The 21,435-nt window shown below is 38.2% G+C and overlaps 1 protein-coding gene across 1 annotated transcript in view; it reads right to left on the bottom strand.

Moving 5' to 3' along the window:
* LOC124237544 (sec1 family domain-containing protein 2) overlaps positions 1-21,435 on the bottom strand; it is a 395,727-nt gene that overhangs the window by 361,746 nt on the left and 12,546 nt on the right. The window contains exon 2 of the mRNA XM_046657300.1: positions 20,261-20,429. Within this exon, the coding sequence (XP_046513256.1) occupies positions 20,261-20,429 (169 nt within the window). The remainder of the gene's footprint in view (positions 1-20,260; positions 20,430-21,435) is intronic.

Here is a 21,435-nt window from a genome sequence, read left to right as displayed (position 1 = left end):
CATGTGCACTTGAGAAGAATGTGTAACCTGCTGTTTTTGGATGAAGTGTTCTATATATATCTATTAAGTCCACCTGGTCTAATTTTTCATTTAATTCTATTATTTCCTTGTTGATTTTCTGTCTGGATGTTCTGTCCATTGGTGTTAATGGTGTGTTGAGGTCCCCTACTATTATTGTATTGTTGTTGATGTCTTCTTTTAGTTCTATTAAGAGTTGCTTTACAAATTTTGGTGCTCCTGTGTTGGGTGCGTATATATCTATAAGTGTTATGTCTTCTTGGTGGAGAGTCCCTTTTATCATTATATACTGTCCCTCTTTGTCTTTCTTTATCTGTTTTGCTTTGAAATCTACCTTGTCTGATATTAGTATAGCGACACCTGCTTTCTTTTGTTCATTATTAGCTTGGAGTATTGTTCTCCATCCCTTCACTCTGAGTCTGTGTTTGTCTTTGGGGCTGAGGTGTGTTTCCTGGAGGCAGCATATTGTTGGGTCTTGTTCTTTGATCCATCCTGCCACTCTGTGTCTTCTGATTGGGGAGTTCAATCCATTTACATTTAGAGTGATTATTGAGATGTGGGGGCCTACCACTACCATTTTGTGTCTTGTTTTCCGGTTTTCTTCAATTTCCTTTGTTTCTCGTCCCATGGTTTAATCTGTTCTGATGAAGAGCTGCTACTCTCTGTTGTTGTCCTTCTACTTATCTCCTCTGCTCTTGGTTTTGTAGCCTCTTTCCTTTTTTGGATTTTTCAGGAATGAGGGTTTTCCTGAGGATTTCCTGAAGAGGAGGTTTTGTGGCAATGAACTCCCTTAATTTTTGTTTATCTGGGAAAGTTTTTATTTCTCCATCGTATTTGAAGGATATTTTCGCTGGGTAGAGAATTCTCGGCTGTAGATTTTTGTCCTTCAGATTTTTGAATATATCATGCCACTCTCTTCTAGCCTGTGAAGTTTCTGCTGAGAAATCTGCTGATAGCCTGACAGGGTTCCTTTGTAGGTTAGTTTCTTTTGCCTGGCTGTTCTTAGTATTTTCTCCTTGTCGTTGACTTTTGCTAGCTTCACTACTATATGCCGTGGAGTTGGTCTTCTTGCATTGATAAAGTTTGGAGATCTATTGGCTTCTGTCACCTGAAGATCCATCTCTCTCACCAGATTTGGGAAGTTCTCAGCCATTATTTCTTGGAATAGGCTTTCTGCCCCTTTCTCCTTCTCTTCTCCCTCTGGTATACCTATAATCCTTACGTTGCATCTCCTAATTGTGTCTGATAATTCTCGGAGAGTTTCTTCATTTCTTTTTAGTCTTGCTTCTCTCTCCTCCTCTGCCTGCAGCAATTCTATATTGCCATCTTCCAAATTGCTAATTCTTTCCTCCATATTATCGGCCCTACTGTTCAGAGCATCTAGATTTTTCTTAATCTCCTATATTGTGTTCTTCATTTCCAATATTTCTGTTTGGTTCTTCTTTATCGTATCAAACTCTTTTGTGACATAGCTCCTGAACTCGTTGAGTTGTCGGTCAGAATTCTCTCTTAACTCATTGAGTATTTTAATGATGGCTGTTTTGAAGTCATCATCATTTAGGTTATATATCTCATTTTCTTTGGGATTGTTTTCTGTGTATTTGTTATTTTCTTTCTGTTCTGGAGATTTAATGTATTTTTTCATATTGCTTGATGTTTTTGATTTGTGCCTCCGCACAGAGATAGAGTTTAGTTGCTCCTTTCACTTGCTTCAGCTGCTGTGGTGGGGGAGCCGCTGTTTATACTGCACCAACCAGGAACCCTGTCCGCAGTTGCTAGCTGGGCCTGGGCCCCTCCTCGTAGTCACAGTGGTCCTTTGGATTCCCTCCTCTGCCGTGGGGGCCATCACAGGGGGGCTTCAGGCTGCTGGTGCCTACTGTTGCAGCCCACCTAGACGTGTTCCCTCCTTGGGGTCTGCAACGGTGTTATGGGCTTTTCCAGCGGCCAGGGGTGGGATCACTTATATTTGTCGCTCCGTCGCTGTCGGCACCCACAAAATCTCACTTGTCCACTGTGGGTCGCAGGAGAGCTATTGGCATCTTCTACAGTCTGTGGTTAGTTCACCTAGCTATGCTACTTTTGTCCCGGGGTCTTCCAGCCTTGTGGCTGCCGGATGGGTGCTTTCTACTAGTGCTGTGCAGAGGCTTTCCCTGAGGCTGCTGTGAGCCTGTAGGGTTTCCCCCTAGGCTACGGAGCTGGGTCACTGGAACTCCCCCCAGCCCCAGTCCTGTTCCCCAGGAACTCGGGGAGCCCTTTGCCCTGTCTTGGGGGATAGCCGGAGATCCTGATTTCAGTGGTAGCTGGTCAGCTGCTGCCCTGCCTGATATTCTCCTCTCCGGGACCCTCCCGGTATTGTGGATGCTGGGCGTAGCCCCTCCACTAATAGCAGACAGAGAGTTTTGTCTGCTGCCCGGGCAGAACTCTGGAGCTTCCACTCTGGGGCACGGAGCAGGCCTCTGGAGCTTCACCCTGTCCCAGTCCTCTCCAAGATCTCCGGTAATCCCTAGCCCCACGGGGCAGGCAACAGCAGCTGGAGGTCACTTCAGCCTCTGGGATTCTCTCCGGGACTTTCCCAGAGTTGAATGCTGGGCGTGGCCCCTCCGCTAATGGCAGACAGAGAGTTTTCTCTGCTGCCTGGGCAGAACTCTGGACCTTCCCCTCCGGGGCGCAGAGCCGGCCTCTGGAGCTTCCCCCAGCCCCAGTCTGCTCGGAGATCTCCAGCAATCCCTAGCCCCACCGTGCAGGCAGTGGCAGCCGGGGTACCTCCGTACCCTCAGCGACTCTCTCTGGGACCCTCCGGGCGCCGCGAACACCAGGCGGGATCTCCTCGCCAATGGCGGGGAGAGACTCTCCCCGCGGGCCCAGGTGTGCAACTCCAAAGTTTCCCTCTGCGTTTAGGAGTAATTGCGGGGGGTTTAGGTAGGGTTCTGGTCACCTGTTTCCACCGTTGCTCCTCTGTTGTGTGCTCGCTCCTGCCCTAGATGTGTGTTGATCTTCTGGGGGCGTCCATTGGAAGAAAGCTGCTTGCGGGTACTAGGCTGTTCAGTCAGGGTCAGAGAGTTTTCATCTATTTCCGCATCCTCCCGGAGGAAAGTCTGTCCGCCTTCCGATGTATAGTCGCGTGGGTCTCTCAGACGTCCTGAGATGCTGTCTGGATATCCTTTGTTAAGCGATAAGTGTCCAAATAATTGTAGACTCGAAGGGGGAGAGACAAAGAGGACTACTCACGGCGCCATCTTGGATCCCCCCCTCTCATCACTTGAAAATTTTTTAAAAAATGGTATCAATCAGTTCAAAGAAAAATATCAAGTAGCTAAAAGCTAAAAGTCCAGTATATGAATAAGATGTTCTACAGTTAACAAAGTTTGAAAACACTGTTCTAAGTAAATGCAAGAAGAAAACTCAGTAATACCAATCACCTAAATGTTCACCACCCTTCTCCTAAGTTAAAAATTATGTTGGGTGCTGCTGAAACAATTTAATTCAAAATGCTCACAGTAATCTCTTTGTATAAAATATAGGCTCTGAGGACCTGTGGCTCCTTCCTTGGGGAGCCTGACATTTTTTAAAGGACGGGGATCTTTGAAACAAAGGAAATCCTAAATTATAAGTAAAGCCAAACTGTACAATACGTAAAGCCCTCAGAAACTCTTACACTGTGCACCTCACAGAAAAGGAGAAATACAGTCACAGACTAGTGTTGGGCAATAACAGATTTTGGCTGTATTCTGAAAATCTCTTTACTCATTCCATCATTAATATGGTCCATAAAGCAATTATCAAAATTGAATTCTAACATTGGAAAAGCCATAATTAAAATACTTATGCAATGTAGTACTTAGTGATAAAATCCCAGGGGAAAAAAAGGTAAGGATAATCCTGGCAGAAAAAGAAAGTGATATTATTTCACATATAAAGTGTGGCCTTCTACAAATAAAATATAAATATAGAGGCAACTTTCAGTGTAAAAGAAAAAAGAGGAGTTCTGTAATCAGAACCTGAGCTCAAAATCCAGGGCAATCTCTTTGCTAGTTCCACAACCTTTAACAAGTTAACTAATTTCTAAGAGCTCCAGTTTTTCGCTTTCTGCAATAAAAATAATGATACTCACTTTAAGGATTGTTTGGGTGATTAAATTAAGAACATAAGTAATCCCTGATGCATTTTAAGCCCTTATGAAGTACTCTTTTCTCTCCCACACAAGAAGATAAAAATCTCAGGTTATGAAAAAATATATAGAGATCTAAATTCTTGGGTCAATGCTTTTGCCAAAGAGTATAATTTAGTAGTCAGTTACGAAAATGGGCAAAATGTTAGTTAAGAGAAAGGTCTTGCACAAGATATGTCCCTAGAAAATACTAGATAAACTGAGTCATTAAGTAGACACTGAATATTCTAAATTGATATTACTGTGGGAAAAATAATTTGGAATTATAAATGGAGATAATCATAATTTCTTAAAAACTCAGAAACAGTGAGGGTAATGCATTCAATCCATTAATGTTCCTGCCCTCTATGAGTTTATAGTTTATCAGTAAGAACAATCATTAACAACTTATGGAAGATTACTAGAAAAAACATTGCTTTCAATTATTTTTCAACTTTTTAAATATTTTTCCACAATAAAAATAATTTTGGTGAGGAAGATTGGCCCTGAGCTAACATCTCTAGCTAATCTTCCTCTTTTTTTTCCTCCCCAAAGCCCCAGTACATAGTTGTATATCCTAGTTGTAAGTCCTTCTAGTTCCTCTATGTGAGCCACTACCACAGCATGGCTCAATGAGCTGTGTGTAGGTCCACACCCAGGATTCAAACCAGCGAACCCTGGGCCGCTGAAGCGGAGGGTGCGCACTTAACCACTCGGCCACAGGGCTGGCCCCGAAAATAATTTTATTATTTTTTTCTGAATATGTAAATAATATATGCTATTTTTGAAGAATTCAGAAAATACATAAAAATAAAGGGAAATAAAAGTCACCTGAAATTCAACCATCTTGAGATTTTATTACCTGATGTATCAATCAGAATAGAGCAGGTTAAATTGTGGTAATAAATAACTCCAAAAATCTCAGTAGCTTATAACAACAAAAGTGTATTTCCTACTTGTATCTTAGATTTACTAAGAATTGGTTGGGTTCTGCTCCGCCTCATATTCATTCCAGAATCCAGGCTGAACATGGCTAGTTGTTGAGGTTAAGAGAGAAGAGATGTGTCAACCACACGTTGTCTCTTAAAGCATGGCTTCAGCCTATATACTATTGGCCTGAGCGTGCAATACTGCCAGGCCTTGGTTGCAGGTTGGGGATGTCTTCCCCAGAAGGAAAGGAGGGAAGCTGAAATATTTGGAAAACAAGTTTATACTCTACCAAACTTGACTTTGTATTAAAGAACTGAATGTGAGGTTATTTAAGGATATCTCACAGCCACTTACATCATTCAATTATTTTTTCAATGACATAAAATATATGTAACAGAAAATTAACCATTTTGAAGTGTACAATTCAGTGGCATTTATTACACTCACACTGTCCTACGATTTCCTCTATCTTGTTCCAAACATCTTTATCACCCCAAATGGAAACTTCATACTCATTTAGCAGTCTTTCCCTCTGCCTGCCTCCACCCACTCTGACAACCACTATTTTGCTTCCTGTCTCAACAGACTTATCTATGCTGGATATTTCACATGAATGGAATCACGCAATATGTGACCTTTTGTGTCTGGCTTCTTTCACTCAGCAAAACGTTTTTGAGGTTCCTCTACATTGTAGTATCTATCAGTACTTCATTCCTTTTTATAGCTGAATAATATTTTATTGTATGGATATATACAAATTTTGTTTATCTGTTTATCTTGTGATGAACATTTGTTGTTCCACCTTTTGGCTATTGGGAATAATGCTGCTACAAATATTCAAGTAAAAGTTTTTGTTTGAATGCCTGTTTTCAATTCTTTTGTGAATATACCTAGGAATGTTACTGCTGGATCATACATTAATTCTACAGGTTAAGTTTTGAGGAACTCCCAAACTGTTTTTCACAGCTGCTGCACCATTTTATATTCCTACCAGCAATGTATGAGGACTACAATTTTTCCATAATAAGTACATGAAAAAGTGGTTAGTATCATTAATCATCGTGGAAATGCAAATTCAAACCCCAATGAGGTATCACTTCACAACCCCCAAGAATGACTAAAATCAAAACAAGGGATGTATTAGTCTGCTGGGGCTGTTGTAACAGAATACCACAGACTAGGTGGCCTACACAACACAAACTTATATATTCATTTTTTTATTTTTTTATTTTTTTAAAGATTGGCACCTGAGCTAACAACTGTGGCCAATCTTTTTTTTCTTTTTTTCCTGCTTTATCTCCCCAAACTCCCCTTGGTACACAGTTGTATATCTTAGTTGCAGGTCCTTCTAGTTGTGGCATGTGGGACGCTGCCTCAGCGTGGCCTGATGAGCGGTGCCATGTCCACGCCCAGGATCCAAACCAGCAAAACCCTAGGCCGCCACAGTGGAGCGTGCGAACTTAACCACTTGGCCACGGGGCTGGCCCCAGATATTTATTTTCTCACAGTTCTGGAGGCTAGAAGTCCAAGATCAACATGTCAGCAAGTCTGGTTTCTTCTGAGGCCTCTCTCCCTGGCTTGCAGATGCACACCTTGCTGTGCCTTCACAAGGCCTTTTCTCTGTGTCTGGTGTCTTTCTGTATGTCGTAATCTTCTCCTCTTATAAGAACACCAATCACATTGGATTAAAGCCCATCCTAAGGAACTCATTTTAACTTAATTAGCTCTTTAAAGGCCTTATCTCCAAATATAGTCACATTCTGAGGCACTGGGGATCAGAGCTTCAACATATGAATATTGTGGAGGACACAATTCAGTCCATAACAATGGACAATATCAAACATTGGCAAGAATGTGGATCAACCAGAACTCACATGCATTGTTGGTGAGAGAGCAAAATAGTACAATCACTTTAGAAAAACATCTGGCAGTTTCTTTTAAAACTAAACAGAAACAATCCTTTGACATAGCAATTCCACTAAAATGAAACTATAACCCAGCAATTTCACTGAAAGGAAAGAGAAATGACAGTACATCTCCCCAAAAACACTTGTTCAAGAATGTTCACAATCATTTTATTCATAATAGTAAAAAACTGGAAACAGACTAGGTTTCTATAAACAGCAAAATAGCTAGGCAAACTGTGCTATATTCATGTAATGGAATAGCACAATTCAGTATTAAAAAGGGATAAAAACAATGCGGTGAATCTCAAAATATTACGATTAGTAAAAGAAGCCTGATGCAAAAGAGTACATACTATATGATTCCATTTGTGCATTTCACAATTTTATAAACTTTGCTCCAATAATAAAATCCATCCAGATGGGCCCAACATAATCATAACAGTCCTTACAAGAGGGACACAAGGGGAGTCAGAGTCAGATGAAAAGGCAATGTGAAATATAAGTTCAGATTAGAATGATGTGGCTACATGCCAAGGAATGACAGGGCAGCCTCTAGAATCCAGAAGAAGCAAGGAATAGAACTTACCCTGTAGTTGCCAGAAGTAACCAGCCCTGCTAACAGTCTGACTTTAGGTCTATAAGACTTATTCTAGACTCCTGACCTCCAGAACACTAAGAGAACACATTTATATTGTTTCAAGCCTCTAAGTTTGTGGTAGTTTGCTACAGCAGCAATAGGAAACTCATCTCTATCATTGGCATCCCAGAAGAAGAGAAGAAAGTGGGTAGGGATAAAAATTACTGGAAGAAATAATGGCTGAAAACTTCCCAAATTTGCATAAGACATACACCTATAGATACAATAAGCTGAGTAAATCCCAAACAGAGTAAACCCAAAGAAATCCACAACAAGATACATCATAGTTGAACTTCTGAAAACTGAAGACAAAGAAAAATCTTGAAAGCAACAACAGATAAATGATACCCTATGTATAGAGGAAAAATAATTCAAATGACAGTGGATTTCTCATCAGAAATCATGGAGGCCAAAAGAAAATGGCACAACACTTTTCAAGTGTTGAAAGAAGAAAATGGTCAACCCAAATACTATATCCAGTGCAAATATCATTTAAATATGAGGGGAAATAAAAATATTCTCAGATGAAAGAAAGCTATGAGATTTTGTCACCAGCAAACCTATTCTAAAAGAATGACTAAACAAAATTCTCTAAAAAGAAAAGAAATAAAAAAAGAAATCTTGAAACGGAAGGAAGGAAGGGAGAAAGAAAGAAGGAAACAACACGGTAAGCAAAACTATAGGTAAATACAATCAACATTCCTTCTTCTCTTGAGTTTTTTAAACCATGTTTGATGGTGGGAGCAAAAATTATAACACTGTCTAATGTGTTTCTAATTGTATGTAGAGGAAATATTTAAGATGATTATATTAAGTGTGGGAAGGTAAAGGGAAATAATGGGAGGTAAGCTTTCTGCATTTCACTTAATTAGGTAAAATGACACCACCAGTAGATTGTGATGAGCTATGTATATATAAAATGTAGTAACTAGTGCAACCACTGAAAAAGTTATACAAAGAGTTATACTCAAAAACGCTGTAAATTGAATACACAAACCAAATGGAATTCTAAAAAAATGTTCAAGTGACTGCCAGGAAGACTAGGTAAAAAAGAAACAGAGAAATGAAAAACAAACAAACAGAAAATAAAAGCTAAAATGGCAGACTCAAGCCCTAACAGATTAATAATTCCATTAAATGTAAATAGTCTAAAGACACAAATTAAAGACAGAGATTGGCAGATTGGATTAAAAAACACGACTCAAACATGTGCTTTCCATAACAATTCACATCAAATATAATGATATTGCAGGTTGGAAGTGAAAAAATGTATCATGGGGCTGTCCCTGTGGCTTAGGAGTTAAGTTTGGAAGGCTCTTCTTTGGTGGCCCAGGTTCGTGGGTTCAGATCCTGGGCATGGACATATACCACTCATCAACCATGCTGTGGTGGCAATACACATATAAATTAGAGGAAGACTGGCACAGATGTTAGCTCAGGGCTAATCTTCCTCAAGCAACAAAAAGAAGATTGGCAACAGATTTTAGCTCAGGGCTAATCTTCCTCAGCAAAAAAAAAATTATATATATATATATATATATATACACACACACACATATATATATATCATGCAAAAATTAAGCAAAGGAAAGCAGGATTGGCTGTATTAATATCAGATAAAGTATACTTCAAAGCGAAGAAAATTACCAAAAATAGTGAGGGACACTATATAATGAAAAAAACATCAATGTATCAAGAAGACCGAACAGTCTGAAAGGGTATGCACCAAATAACAAAGCTAAAAAATCTGAGAAACAAAAACTGATAGAACTGAAAGAAAAACTAGACTAATTCACAATTATAGTTGGAGATTTCATCGCCCCCCTCAACAATAGATATAAAAACTAGACAAAATCAGCAAGCATATATAAGAACTCAACAATACCATAAACCAAAAGAACATAATCAACAATTATAGAACACTCCAACCAATGATAGCATTATACACATTCTTTTCAACTGTTCACGGAACACATATAAAGATAGATCATATCCTGGGCCATAAGGCAAACCTCAACAAATTTAAAATAGTTGAAATCATGCAGAGTGTGTTCTCCAACCACAATGGAAACAAACTCAAAATTAATAACAGAAATATAACATGAAAAATCTCCAAACACATGGAAACTAAACCACACACTTCTAAATAATCCATCAGCCAAAGAGAAAATCTCAAGAGATATCATAAAATAGATTAAACATAATAAAAATAATCCATCAATGTAATCCACCACATTAACAGGTTAAAGAAGAAAAATCACATGATTATATCAATCGATGCAGAAAAACCTTTGACAAAATTCAACACCTATTCATGAAAAAAACTCTCAGAGAAACAGAAATGAAGGGACACCTCCTCAGTAAATAAAGAGTATCTTCAAAAAAATCCCTACAGAGAGCATTATTCTTAATGGTGAAAGACTGAATGCTTTCCCCCTAAGATTTGGAACAAGGCTAAGATGTCTCTTATCATTCTTATTCAACATAATGCTGGAAATACTAGTCAGAGCAATAAGACTTAAAAGGAAATAAAAGACACACAGGTCATATAGAAATAACTAAAACTGTCCCTATTTACAGATGACATGATTATCCACACATAAAATTCCAAGGAATCTAACAGAAAAACTCCTAGAACTAATAAGTAAATTAGCAAGGTTGAAGACTACATATTGATATCCAAAAATCAATTGTATTTCCACATACTATCAATAAACATGTGGACACAGATATTAAAGTTACAGTAACATTTATAATTGCTCAAAAAATGAAATACTTAATGTGTAAATCCAACAAAATGCATAGAGGACTTGTATGCTGAAAAGTATAAAACATTGATAAAAAAACCAAAGATAATCTAAATAAATGAAGACATACACGAAGTTTATGGGTGCAAGATTCAACATAGGAAAGAAGTCAATTCTCCCCAAATTGATACATGTTTAATGCAATTTCGATCAAAATCCCAGCAATATTTTTTTGTAGATACAGATAAGATTATTGTAAATTTTATATAGAAAGGCAAAGGAACTAAAACAGCAAAAACAATTTTGAAAAAGAAGTTAAAATAAGAAGAATCAGTCCACGTGACTTTGAGACATTGTATAGCTATAGTAATCAAGACTGTGTGGTATTGGTAGAAGGATAGACATACATATTGATGGAACAAAATAGAGAACCCAGAAATAGGTCCAAGCAAATATGATCAACTGATTTTTTTCAAAGGTACTAAAGCAATTCAATAAAGGGAAAATAAAAGGTCCTGGAGCAATTGGACATGCATAGGCAAGGGAAAAAAAAGAATTTGGACCTGTCTTACATCTTGTAAAAAAATTAACTCAAAATTAATCACAGATTTAAATGCAAAATATAAAACTATAAGACTTTTAGACAAAAATCATAGAAAATCAGAATCTAGGGTTAGGTAGAATTGTTAAATTTGATGCCAAAAGCACAATCCATAAAAGGAAAAAGCAATAATTTCACCAAAATTAAAAACCTTTTGTTTTGTGAAAAGGCCCTGTTAAGAGCATGAAAGACAAATTACAGACTAGGAGAAACATCTGCAAATCACTTATCTGACAAAGGCTTATATAAACCCAACAATCAAAATTCCAATTAGAAAATAGGCAAAAGATGTGAAGAGACATATATCTAAAGGAATACACAGATGGAAAATAAATACAGGAAAAGATGTTCAACATCATTAGCCATTAGGGAAACACAAACTAACACCACAATGAGTTAGTTATCTTTGAACAACTAGTCCTTTCCCTAGGCTGGAATGTTCTAGCCCCAGGTACCCACGAGGCTTGCAATTTGCTTCACTGAAGTCTCTGCTTGAAAGACCATTTCCTCAGAAAGGCCTTTTCTCTCTCCTCTATACTCCTCACCATCCCAAATTCCTAATCACTCTTGATTCCCTTACCCAGCTTTAGTTACTTCAGAGCATCTATCCCCAGCTAACATTGTATATTCACTTGTTTTTCTGTTTGCTGTCTGTCTCTCCCATTAAAATAAGTTCCATGAGGGCAGAGATTTTGTCTTCCACAAGCGCCTGGCACACAGTAGTCAATTAATAAAGATTTTGGATAAATAAATTACAATACATATGTACATTGTTGGAGGGTTCACTTCTATATTTCCACCCATGTTTTACCCAAATAGACTTTCTGGATTTCAGACCTCACCTGTCTCGAGCCACAAAAAAGCTTTTTTTCACTGTTAAAACCATCTCCTCATTCTGTTTTTAATTTCTTCTCCTTCCAGCTTTGCTAGAAGGACACCTACACCCTGTTGATCCCAGCCACTCCCCCACCAGTCATTATCCCAGGGTGTCATTATTATTAGAAGGCAGAGGTAAAAGAAAAGCAAGGAAAAAGGCCCTCGGGCAAGAATACCAGCAGACATTAGAGGAGAAAAGCTGAAACCAGAGCTGTGGGACAATCCTGGCATGCTCTTGAATACACTCTGGTCTATACAACATAAGCTTGAGAAGCACCCCAATAAAGGTTGTGGTTGATTAACTCCCCAGGAGTTAGATTTTTGGACTTGTTGACTTTTACTTGGCAGTAAATATCAACATAATTAGGAACTTGTCATTTAAATGTAATGAGTCTTTCCATCCATCCTTTTCCATTTTAGCTAACTTCAGAGTTCCTGGCTTTGTTTAAAGGAGCCATAGTTTGCATTTAAATTATGGATCCCACAGCCACAATGACCCAGAGTTCAGTCTTCTCACAACACAGAGACCACAAAACCATTTTAAATTTTTCAATATGAAAAAGATTTTGGGGATTGCCTGCGCGTTCCTTAACTAATACATACCATGCCAGAGTTGTAATATGTGAGCAATTACAGAACAATTATTTCTACCTTCAAGCCTTCTCTTCCTAATATGCATTTAAAAAAGGAGAATTCTGAAAAATATAACTATTAAACATAATTCTTCATCAAGAAATAGAACTTAAATGTCTCTGGCATACTAAATTATTTAATTTTTAGCGGACACTTTTATCCCTTCACTTTCAGAAAAGGACCCTAATTTATTTCACCCCACTATCCACAAATTCTTAATTATCTTTTCTAAACCCATAACTGAGACCAGATGATCTTTAGAATTCTTTTAGAAAGTTAAATATAGCAAGCTGTATGCTGAGAAGTAAGCCTTTCTTCTCCTCAATTTGCAATGTTTACATGAAAAGTAAAAAAAAATGCCATTTTGCAGGGAGGTCCAAGCAGGGAAGAGGAGATACCCACAGCGTGTACCAACAGCAAGGTTGTTCATAACACTGCTACGTGATGACACATCCTCTTGTGTGCTGGCTCTCCACCTCTAAGTCAACACTAAATATATAGTTACTTAATGTTTCCATCCAAGTTTAATAATTCTATCTGTAGGTAAATTTAAAATCAAAGTAGCACCTTTGATTTTGCTCTAAGAAAAATTACCTTTCTTCCCTCTAAAAATGTTATTGTCTCTTTAATAGTGATATTTAATTGGTATTTGGAAACAAAGGAAAGAAGGAACAAATTTATCACTATTTAGCGGTGATTTAACAATTTTTGACTTTGAGGTTCCAGTTAGTGACTTAACATACATCATTACCAGGTTACTTAACAGTGTGAAAGTTAACAAAAAATTGGCTCATTGGTATTTAGGTTGAAACCACTGTTGCATTTGTCTCTTATCTATAAGATCTACTCTATTCCATTGCTCTATAGTTTAGGAAGAAAACATTCCATCTCCAATGTAAAAACTAACAAGAAATCTGGACTTAAAATATTGCTTTTTATAAACCAAAGTACCGTAATTTCTGAATTCCTTGGTTTATTTATACATCCATTCAACTAAGCATGTGTTGAGTTGGTATGGTATAGTAGAAAAGAAATGTGCTTTCAAATTAAAAAATAATTTTTCTTAAACCAAGCTCATAGATACAGAGAATAGATTGGTGGCTGCCAGAGGTGGGGGTGGGCGAAATGTACTAAGGTAGTGAAAAGATACAAATTTCCAGTTATAAAATAAATAAGTCATGGGGATATAATGTACAGCATGGTGACTGTAGTTAGTAATACTGTATTGCATACTTGAAAAGTGCTAAGAGAGTAGATCTTAAAAGTTCTCATTTGAATTCTTTTAACTATGTGTGGTGACAGATGTTAACTAGACTTATTGTGGTGATAATTCACAATGTATACAAATATCAAATCATTATGTTGTACACCCGAAACTACTGTAATGTTATATGTAAATTATACCTCAATAATACAGAAAGAAAGAAAATATATATTTTTAATGACCTGATTCAATCACTTAGGGCAAGTCACTCAAGTCTCTTTCTCTCAACTTCTATAAAAACAGAAAAAGAACAATAGAGACCTTGTAGAGTTGCTTTTAGAATTAAGTGAAATAAGGCATTTTAAACCATCTAGCCCAATGCCTGACAAAATTCAGGCACTCAATGCTACCTGCCTTCCTTCTCACTGACCTAGGCAATAAGGTGCATTTGGGGAAAAGTATTTAGAAAATTCCTATTAGTCTGCAGGAACTTAATGGAATAAATTTTATATATATATATAAATATAATAAAACCAATCAACAAGACTAGACAGTGACTTAAGTGCTAAAATGAAGTAGATAAGGTTTTTCATGGATTTATGTCGTCATTTTTATACTTGGTCTCAAATCTACTAAGATTTATGTCATTTGTTCATTTTACTATTCAACTTACTAGCACTTCCTAAGAGTGCCAAGCATAGTTACTATCTTTAAGGAATTTACAGTCTAGTAGGGATGACAGACATGTAACAAGTAATTACAGGGTAGTTTTTTCACGTTTTGATAGAAGTTTTAGAGTAAAGAATGGTTCACTGGGGAAGGAAGACGATGTGGGGGGAGAAGCTTCATAGAGGTTCCAAAGTAAGAGACAGCAACTTTCCTTCATAGGAGCACAGAATCCTACCTTAAACTAGCTTAAGGAAGTAAAGTTTTTATTTAAATCTAATTTCTATTTATTTTTAATAGGAAATACATTCACATGATTGAAAATTCCAAACACACAAATTGATATATGTAGTAAGACATCTCCCTCTTTCTTCACCTTCATTCATCTCACCAACGTCTCAGTATATGTCCAGCCACCCAGCACCCCTTTACAGAGGCTGCCAACGTCATAAGTTCTGTACACGTTTTTCCAGATATATGTAATGCATGACAAGCAAATGTGAATACATATTTCACAAACACCTTGCTTTTTTCAGTTGAAGTATGTAATTGAGCTCGTTGTCTATCAGTATATAAACAACTTCTTCATTCTTCATTCTATTTTAATAGCTGAATATTATTCCATTGTATGAGTGTACCACAATTTACTGAACTGATAGACATTGAAGCTATTTCTAGTCCTGTTATTACAAATCCTGTAGTGATTAATGAATGTATATATCATTCTACACGTGTGCAAATTACATCCATGAAATAAAGTCCTAAAAGTAGAATTGCTGGGTCAATTTTGCTAACGCAATGAGAATGTTTCAAATATTCAATAGAGTCTAGACATCCCCAAAATAACCTCTCCTACGCTCTGATTTGGCTTCACCCTCTCTATCTTAGTCCAGCACGCCACTCCACTAATGGATCCTGCCCTGGCAGCATCCATTGCCATGTACTCCCTCAACAAATATCTCTGGAGTGCCAGGCACTGTTCTAGGCACTGGGGACATAGCAGCGAATAAAAGAGACAAATATCCCTCCTCTCCTGGAACTCTTTACTGGGGAGTTTTCTCCACGGCTCTTTGGAAGAGGGAGAGACAAGAATACAACATAAACAATTATATTAGAAAGAGGTAGGTGCTAAGGAGAAAAACAATAAAGTCAGGAAAGGAAATATGAAGTGCTGAGTGGACAGAAAAGGCCTAACTAAGAAGGAAGAAAGACCCAGAGGAAGAAAGGAAATGCAAGGCAAGCGTATATCTACAGGAAGAACAATCTAGGCAGGAGGAACTTCAAGAGCTAAAGCCCTGTGGCAGGACAATGAGAGCCCTACTGGAGGAACAGAAAAGAGGTTAATGTGGCTGGAAAGGAATGAGTAAGGAGGAAAGAATAAGAGATGAGGTCACAGAGAAACCAGGAAGCCAGCTGGTACATGGTCCCATAGGTTATTGTAAGGCCTTTGGCTTTCACTGTGAGGCATATGGGGAGCAATGAGAGAAGTGGGTCCTGGACCAAGCAGAACCTGCAGCACTATGGGTGCTGGGTTAGATCAGAGCCAGAGGCACCAAGCACAGACGTAGTAAATGCAGGTAGGGGGGCATCAGGTGAAAGGTGCTCAAGGAACTAAAAGAGTAATAGATTAGGGAGAGTGGAACTGAGGCAGAGAATAAAAACCCGCTTCAACAGAAGGAAAACATAAGAACTGAAAAGATTCTGCCTCCTTCCTGTATAAAATATTCCACATAATCCAGGGACCAATGGATAGGCACTAGAAAGTCATGTTATAATGCATTTAAGTTATCGATTTCTTATTTGCATTGGCAGTAACTTCAATTGCCATCATTGCAAACAGCCTTTTAGAAAAATTATAATAGCAATCAATTTTGATTGTCAAGGCTTATTAAAGACTTGCTTTTTAAAAGATTATTCCATTGCATGCACATTATTTATTGCCAAGCAACCATCTGTTTTGCATTTTAGTACTAACTTTTTTATCCTCATATGCATTTCACTGAGAAGTTTCTGGGGAGTGGTTTTGGAGGTAGTAGTGGTTGTTTTTATTTTGATGGAAGGACAGTATATGCTAGGAAAGCTGTAATTTATTTCCACTCCTCTTTTGGAGAGAAATTAATCAGTACAATTCTCTTAGTCTTCCAAGCAATTGTAAAGAAACACCATTTTTCTGTGAATTATTGCTTTTGACCTTTATTTGCTTATAATTTTCTCACCACCTATCTCTTCATCGTCTGCAACCTGACTTCCAGTCTTGCTATTTCACCAAACCTGCTCTCATCAAAGCTTTCTTCTTTATTCAGATCCTTCTAGAACTCATCACTGCCTTTGACATATATGACCACACTCTCATACTCAGATGGCACTCAAAGCTCATATCCCATAACAATACTTGTAGTGAGAGGAAAAGGCCTCACTGAAAACGAAGACCGGGAGGGGGCAATATATATAAATGAACTCAGCCATAAGTGCCCAGAGGCAGAGCTGAGTCACAGCAGGAGCTCAGTTAGGAAGAATTTTTATCTAAACCCAAGAGACTTAGAAGTCATTTAGGCCAATGACCTCATTTTATAGATGAAATAATGAAGTACAGAAAATGTGTCAGTTAGGACGGCTTTGGTTGCAAGTAATAGAAAACAGCAACTCAATTTGGCTTCAACAATAAGGAACTATCCTGGCCTACATCATATAAGGTCCAGACACAGGATCCCATAGCTGCTTTTCCATGGCCCCTTGACCACGTCACCTGCATGTGTTAGCTCCATGTGAGCAAAAATGGCTGCAGTAGTTTTAGTACTTATATCAGAGCCCTGGGAGCTAGGGGAGGAGAGTAGGAGGAAGGGGAAAGTGTGTCTCTTTCTTGACTCTCCTCTCAGAAGCAAAAAGACCTGCTCAAGAAGCCCTAAGAAGACTTTCTCTCCTGCCACCTCCCCATTTCTGAAACAATCACTGGCAAGGGAAATGGGATTCCAAGACTGGTTTGATTCAAGCCTTAGACTAAGCTTGGGGTAGAATAAGTGCTTAAGGAGTCAAGGTTAAATAAATTGGCCATAATCAAAATAGTACTCGTAAATCTAAGAGACATCTTGATTCCTACACTTGTCTGACTACACTTCTCAGAATTCGCTTTTCCTGCTCATTAATGATGAATTCAATTCTTCTCTCTTTTTGCAGACTTCTCTGGGGAGCACACTTGTTCTCTTTGTAATTATCTTAGGCTTCTGTGGAAGCGGCATAGAGTAATGGTAAGCACTGACTTTAAAGCCAGACTCTCCGGGTTCAAATACAGACCCCACCACTTCTAGCTGTGTGTCACCTTAGGTGTGTTATCTAACCTCCTTCCTCATCTATAAAAGCGGATGAGAATAGAACCCACCTCAGAGAGATGTTGTGAGAATTAAATAAGTTACTGTATATAACGTGATCAGAACCATGCCTATTACACAATAAGCCCTCATAAGTGTGTGCTGTTATTATTAAGAGGCATCTACTGTTATTGCCTGTACAGCATCCCTTCCTTCTTCTTTTGATAAATGTTTCAGTTTTCCTTTAAAGAACTACCCCTCCCCAATGCTATATGATCTTGGCACAATTCTTAGTCAGTATGAACTGCCCCCAACCCCCACTGGGCAAAGGGTGGGCATAAGGCCCAAATTAGGCCAATCTTACCTTTTCCCCCGGAATCTGAATCTTAAACTGAATGACTCAGGAAGAAAACAGTTAAAATGCAGTCTCTCGGATGTCAAGGCCTTGAAGAGGCTCTTCCCGAGTTCGTGCCCCCTAGACCCCTGGAACTGGTTGTCCTTTCCAAAATCTGATTAACAGTTCTTCCTTGATCCTGTTAGCTTTCCAATCCCCTTTAACAAATTCCTTTTTCACTGAAATTAACCAAAATTGACTTCTGTTGTTTGTGTAACCACTATGTTAAACAAATAGAACTCCCCAAATTAAACCAAGAAGTAACTTTATTTTTGTCTCTCATTGTCTCTTTAAACCTATTCATGAGCCTAGCTTTTCTCAGGCCCCTGCGTAGATGATATGGAAGTTAAGATAGGAACTCTGAAGTCAAATATTCTGGGCTCAAATTCTAGTTCCACCTCCTGCTAACTACATTACTTAATGTCTCTTTGCCTCAGTTTCCCTAACTGTAAAATGGGGGAATAACAACGCCTACTTCGTTAGGTTGTTTAAAATTTAAATGACTTCCCAAAGGTAAAATGCCTGGAAATGTGTGGGGCACAGAATAAGTCCTGAAAAATGTTAATAGAGCTGATGGCAGTAGTGGTCCCATGAGGTTGTCTTTCTTCCTCACAACGCATCATATCACGCCCTGACCATTCTTGTTTCCATATCTATGCTCATGCTAGCCCTTTCTCCTTTCCGAAATCCTTCAAGACACAATTAATTCAAGCACCAAGACTTCCATAAGGCCCACATTGATCTACAAAGACCACACTGACCTGATACTTTATTTGTAAAATTCATAATCTGTAGCACACACGAGTCTCGACTTCATATAATTTCCATTGTTTTTTAATTGTACTTGTGTGTAAATCATGACTACTCTAACAAGAAATTATTCCTTGAAGGCAAGAATGATGTTTTATATTCTTTTATGTCCCTCATATTACTTAGTTCAGAGTAAGAATCACAGTGAATCCTTAATAATAACTTTTTTTTTTTTTCGAGGAAGACTGGCCCTGAGTTAACATCCGTGCCCATCTTCCTCTAGTTTATACGTGGGACGCCTACCACAGCATGGTTTGCCAAGCAGTACCATGTCCGCACCCGGGATCCGAACTGACGAACCCTGGGCCGCCGAAGCAGAACGTGTGAACTTAACTGCTGTGCCACCAGGCCAGCCCTTTAATAATAACTTTTGAATAGACTTTGAACAGTTAAAAGCATTTCCAATCACAATTACTTCTGAGTTTGTATAGCTGCAAGCCCTCAGGCCTTTTTTTAGTATATATGTTGCCAAAGTGAGCACATGGCCTACATTTTTGTTGCGTGTATGAGCATATAAAAAAGACAGGGTACAGAACTTTCTGTTCCCTTCCCACACTGGCCCATACATAATGGCATTCAATAAATGTTATTAACTATCTATAAAAAAGCTGAAAACTTCAGGAGCTGAAAATTAATTCCAAATATGATAAGAAACTGTTACTGTTTAGATTTGAAACTATAATGCCAAAAGGTCCTGTTTTGTTTAAAAATAGAACACATGCAGATAAGGGAAAGAGATACTCTTAGACACTTTTCCCCTTCTAACACATGATTTTTCTCATAAGAATTGTTGATGAAGTATAAAGCAGAGAAGACAACTCTTGTATCCTTTTATTGTCGTGTCTCTGGAGAAATGTTCTTTTATTTTTGAAATAATATAAAGTACACCATCTTCTTTCTCTGTTTTCTCCAAGCATGTGAAAACATATACATAGAAATAAGAACTTCTCCCATTGAGGACCAAGAGCATATCATGTACGTAGAAAAAGATGTGCTATTTCATAGCTTCGTGGGCTGTTATTTAACCATGGGAAAAAGTCCACTGGGAAAAAGAAACTGAGTAAGCCTGGACTCAATTCCATGTGAAACAGTCTGTGAAACAGAGATGCATAAATTGAGTCTCTTAACTGATCCAGAGAACAAGCTTAGATTATATCTAAATGACACCTCTATGAAATTTCATACTTTGTGACTTATTGTTGTTTAATGGATATGGTTATTTCAAAGCTAAGAAAAAAACGCTTTTTTCTAAATGCTATCCACTGTGAATTTTTTCAACCAGACCAACTCTTTATTGTTTCCTTTCTACAGGAACACTCAATCTAGGAGAGAGAGAAAAGGGAGGAGGGAGAAGAATGAGTGGACAAAAACACTACATATCTTACCTGGATTGCGCGAGACAGCCTGGTGCTACCGCATTCCAATTCTCCTCCTCGGTGTGGAGTGCAGTGAGCTCTACCATGTTAACCATCACATCGTTGGTGTGGCCTGGAAGCTGAGGAAGCACTGAGAGCATCTTCTCTACCAAGTTGTCTCCATGATGTCCAACCGCTCCTGTTTAAGCAGACAAGAAAATATAAACTCACAAAACAGGAGGCAAAAGAAGCTGGACTAATGTTTTATAATGGCCCTTCTATCAAGAATAACATACATTTTTAGTTTCTTTTACACAAATCAATAACAGAAACCTAGTATTTTGCCCTGTGTATCACTAATCAAACTCACCAGTGCCTAGCCAGTGTGTGCCTTGTGTGTTGGACTTAATGCTCCTTGACGGCAGGCACTGTGTCTGCTCTGGTTACTACTAATTCCCAGCACCTGGCACAGTGGCTACGTATGGTTGGATCAATAAATATTTAATGAATAAATAAATAAATTATCAGCATATAGTCAGCCATGGAAATAGTGTCATAGGATGATACTATCCTGAAATTTTAGAGCCAAATTTTATTTTACTGATGAAGATATAAGACCCAGAAGGGCTTAGAAACCTGACCAGGAATAGCAGATCTCCCCTCTGTTAGAACCTTATCTTCATAATGGCAACTGCCTATCTAGACCTCCCTTGACCCACCATATCTAGCAGGTCACTTGGCAGGTAGTAAGCTCTCACTAAATATTTGCTAGATGAAGGAAAGAATAAATGAATGAATGGTAACAGTTTGCAGTGATAGAAGCATTTATAGAATGCTTTCTGTGTACCAGGCACTGTTCTAGGCGCTTCACATGTACTAAATCTTTTAATAACAAATGAATTCATGATCTCAAATTGAAATTCAAGACCAACAACACAATTTAACACTTTTTCCATGAAATCAAGTTACCTTTCCAAAAGCCATCATTGCTTGAAAGACCTCATTCCAACAACGAGCGGGGACTTGGCACATCTACTTGTTTTGATCCCACTCATGTCAAATCAATTAACATTTTGCTTCCTAATGTCTCCCTATTTCTACCTCTCTTTGTTTTTTGCCATGTCAAATTAATTGGACAGAAGAACTGGGTAGAAAAGACCAAACCAGGAATCCAAGGAATCATCATCATCACTATCATCACCTTC

The sequence above is a fragment of the Equus quagga genome, chromosome 3, assembly GCF_021613505.1.
Source record: "Equus quagga isolate Etosha38 chromosome 3, UCLA_HA_Equagga_1.0, whole genome shotgun sequence".
Lineage (NCBI taxonomy): Eukaryota > Metazoa > Chordata > Mammalia > Perissodactyla > Equidae > Equus > Equus quagga.
This window is presented reverse-complemented; position numbering and strand designations above follow the sequence as displayed.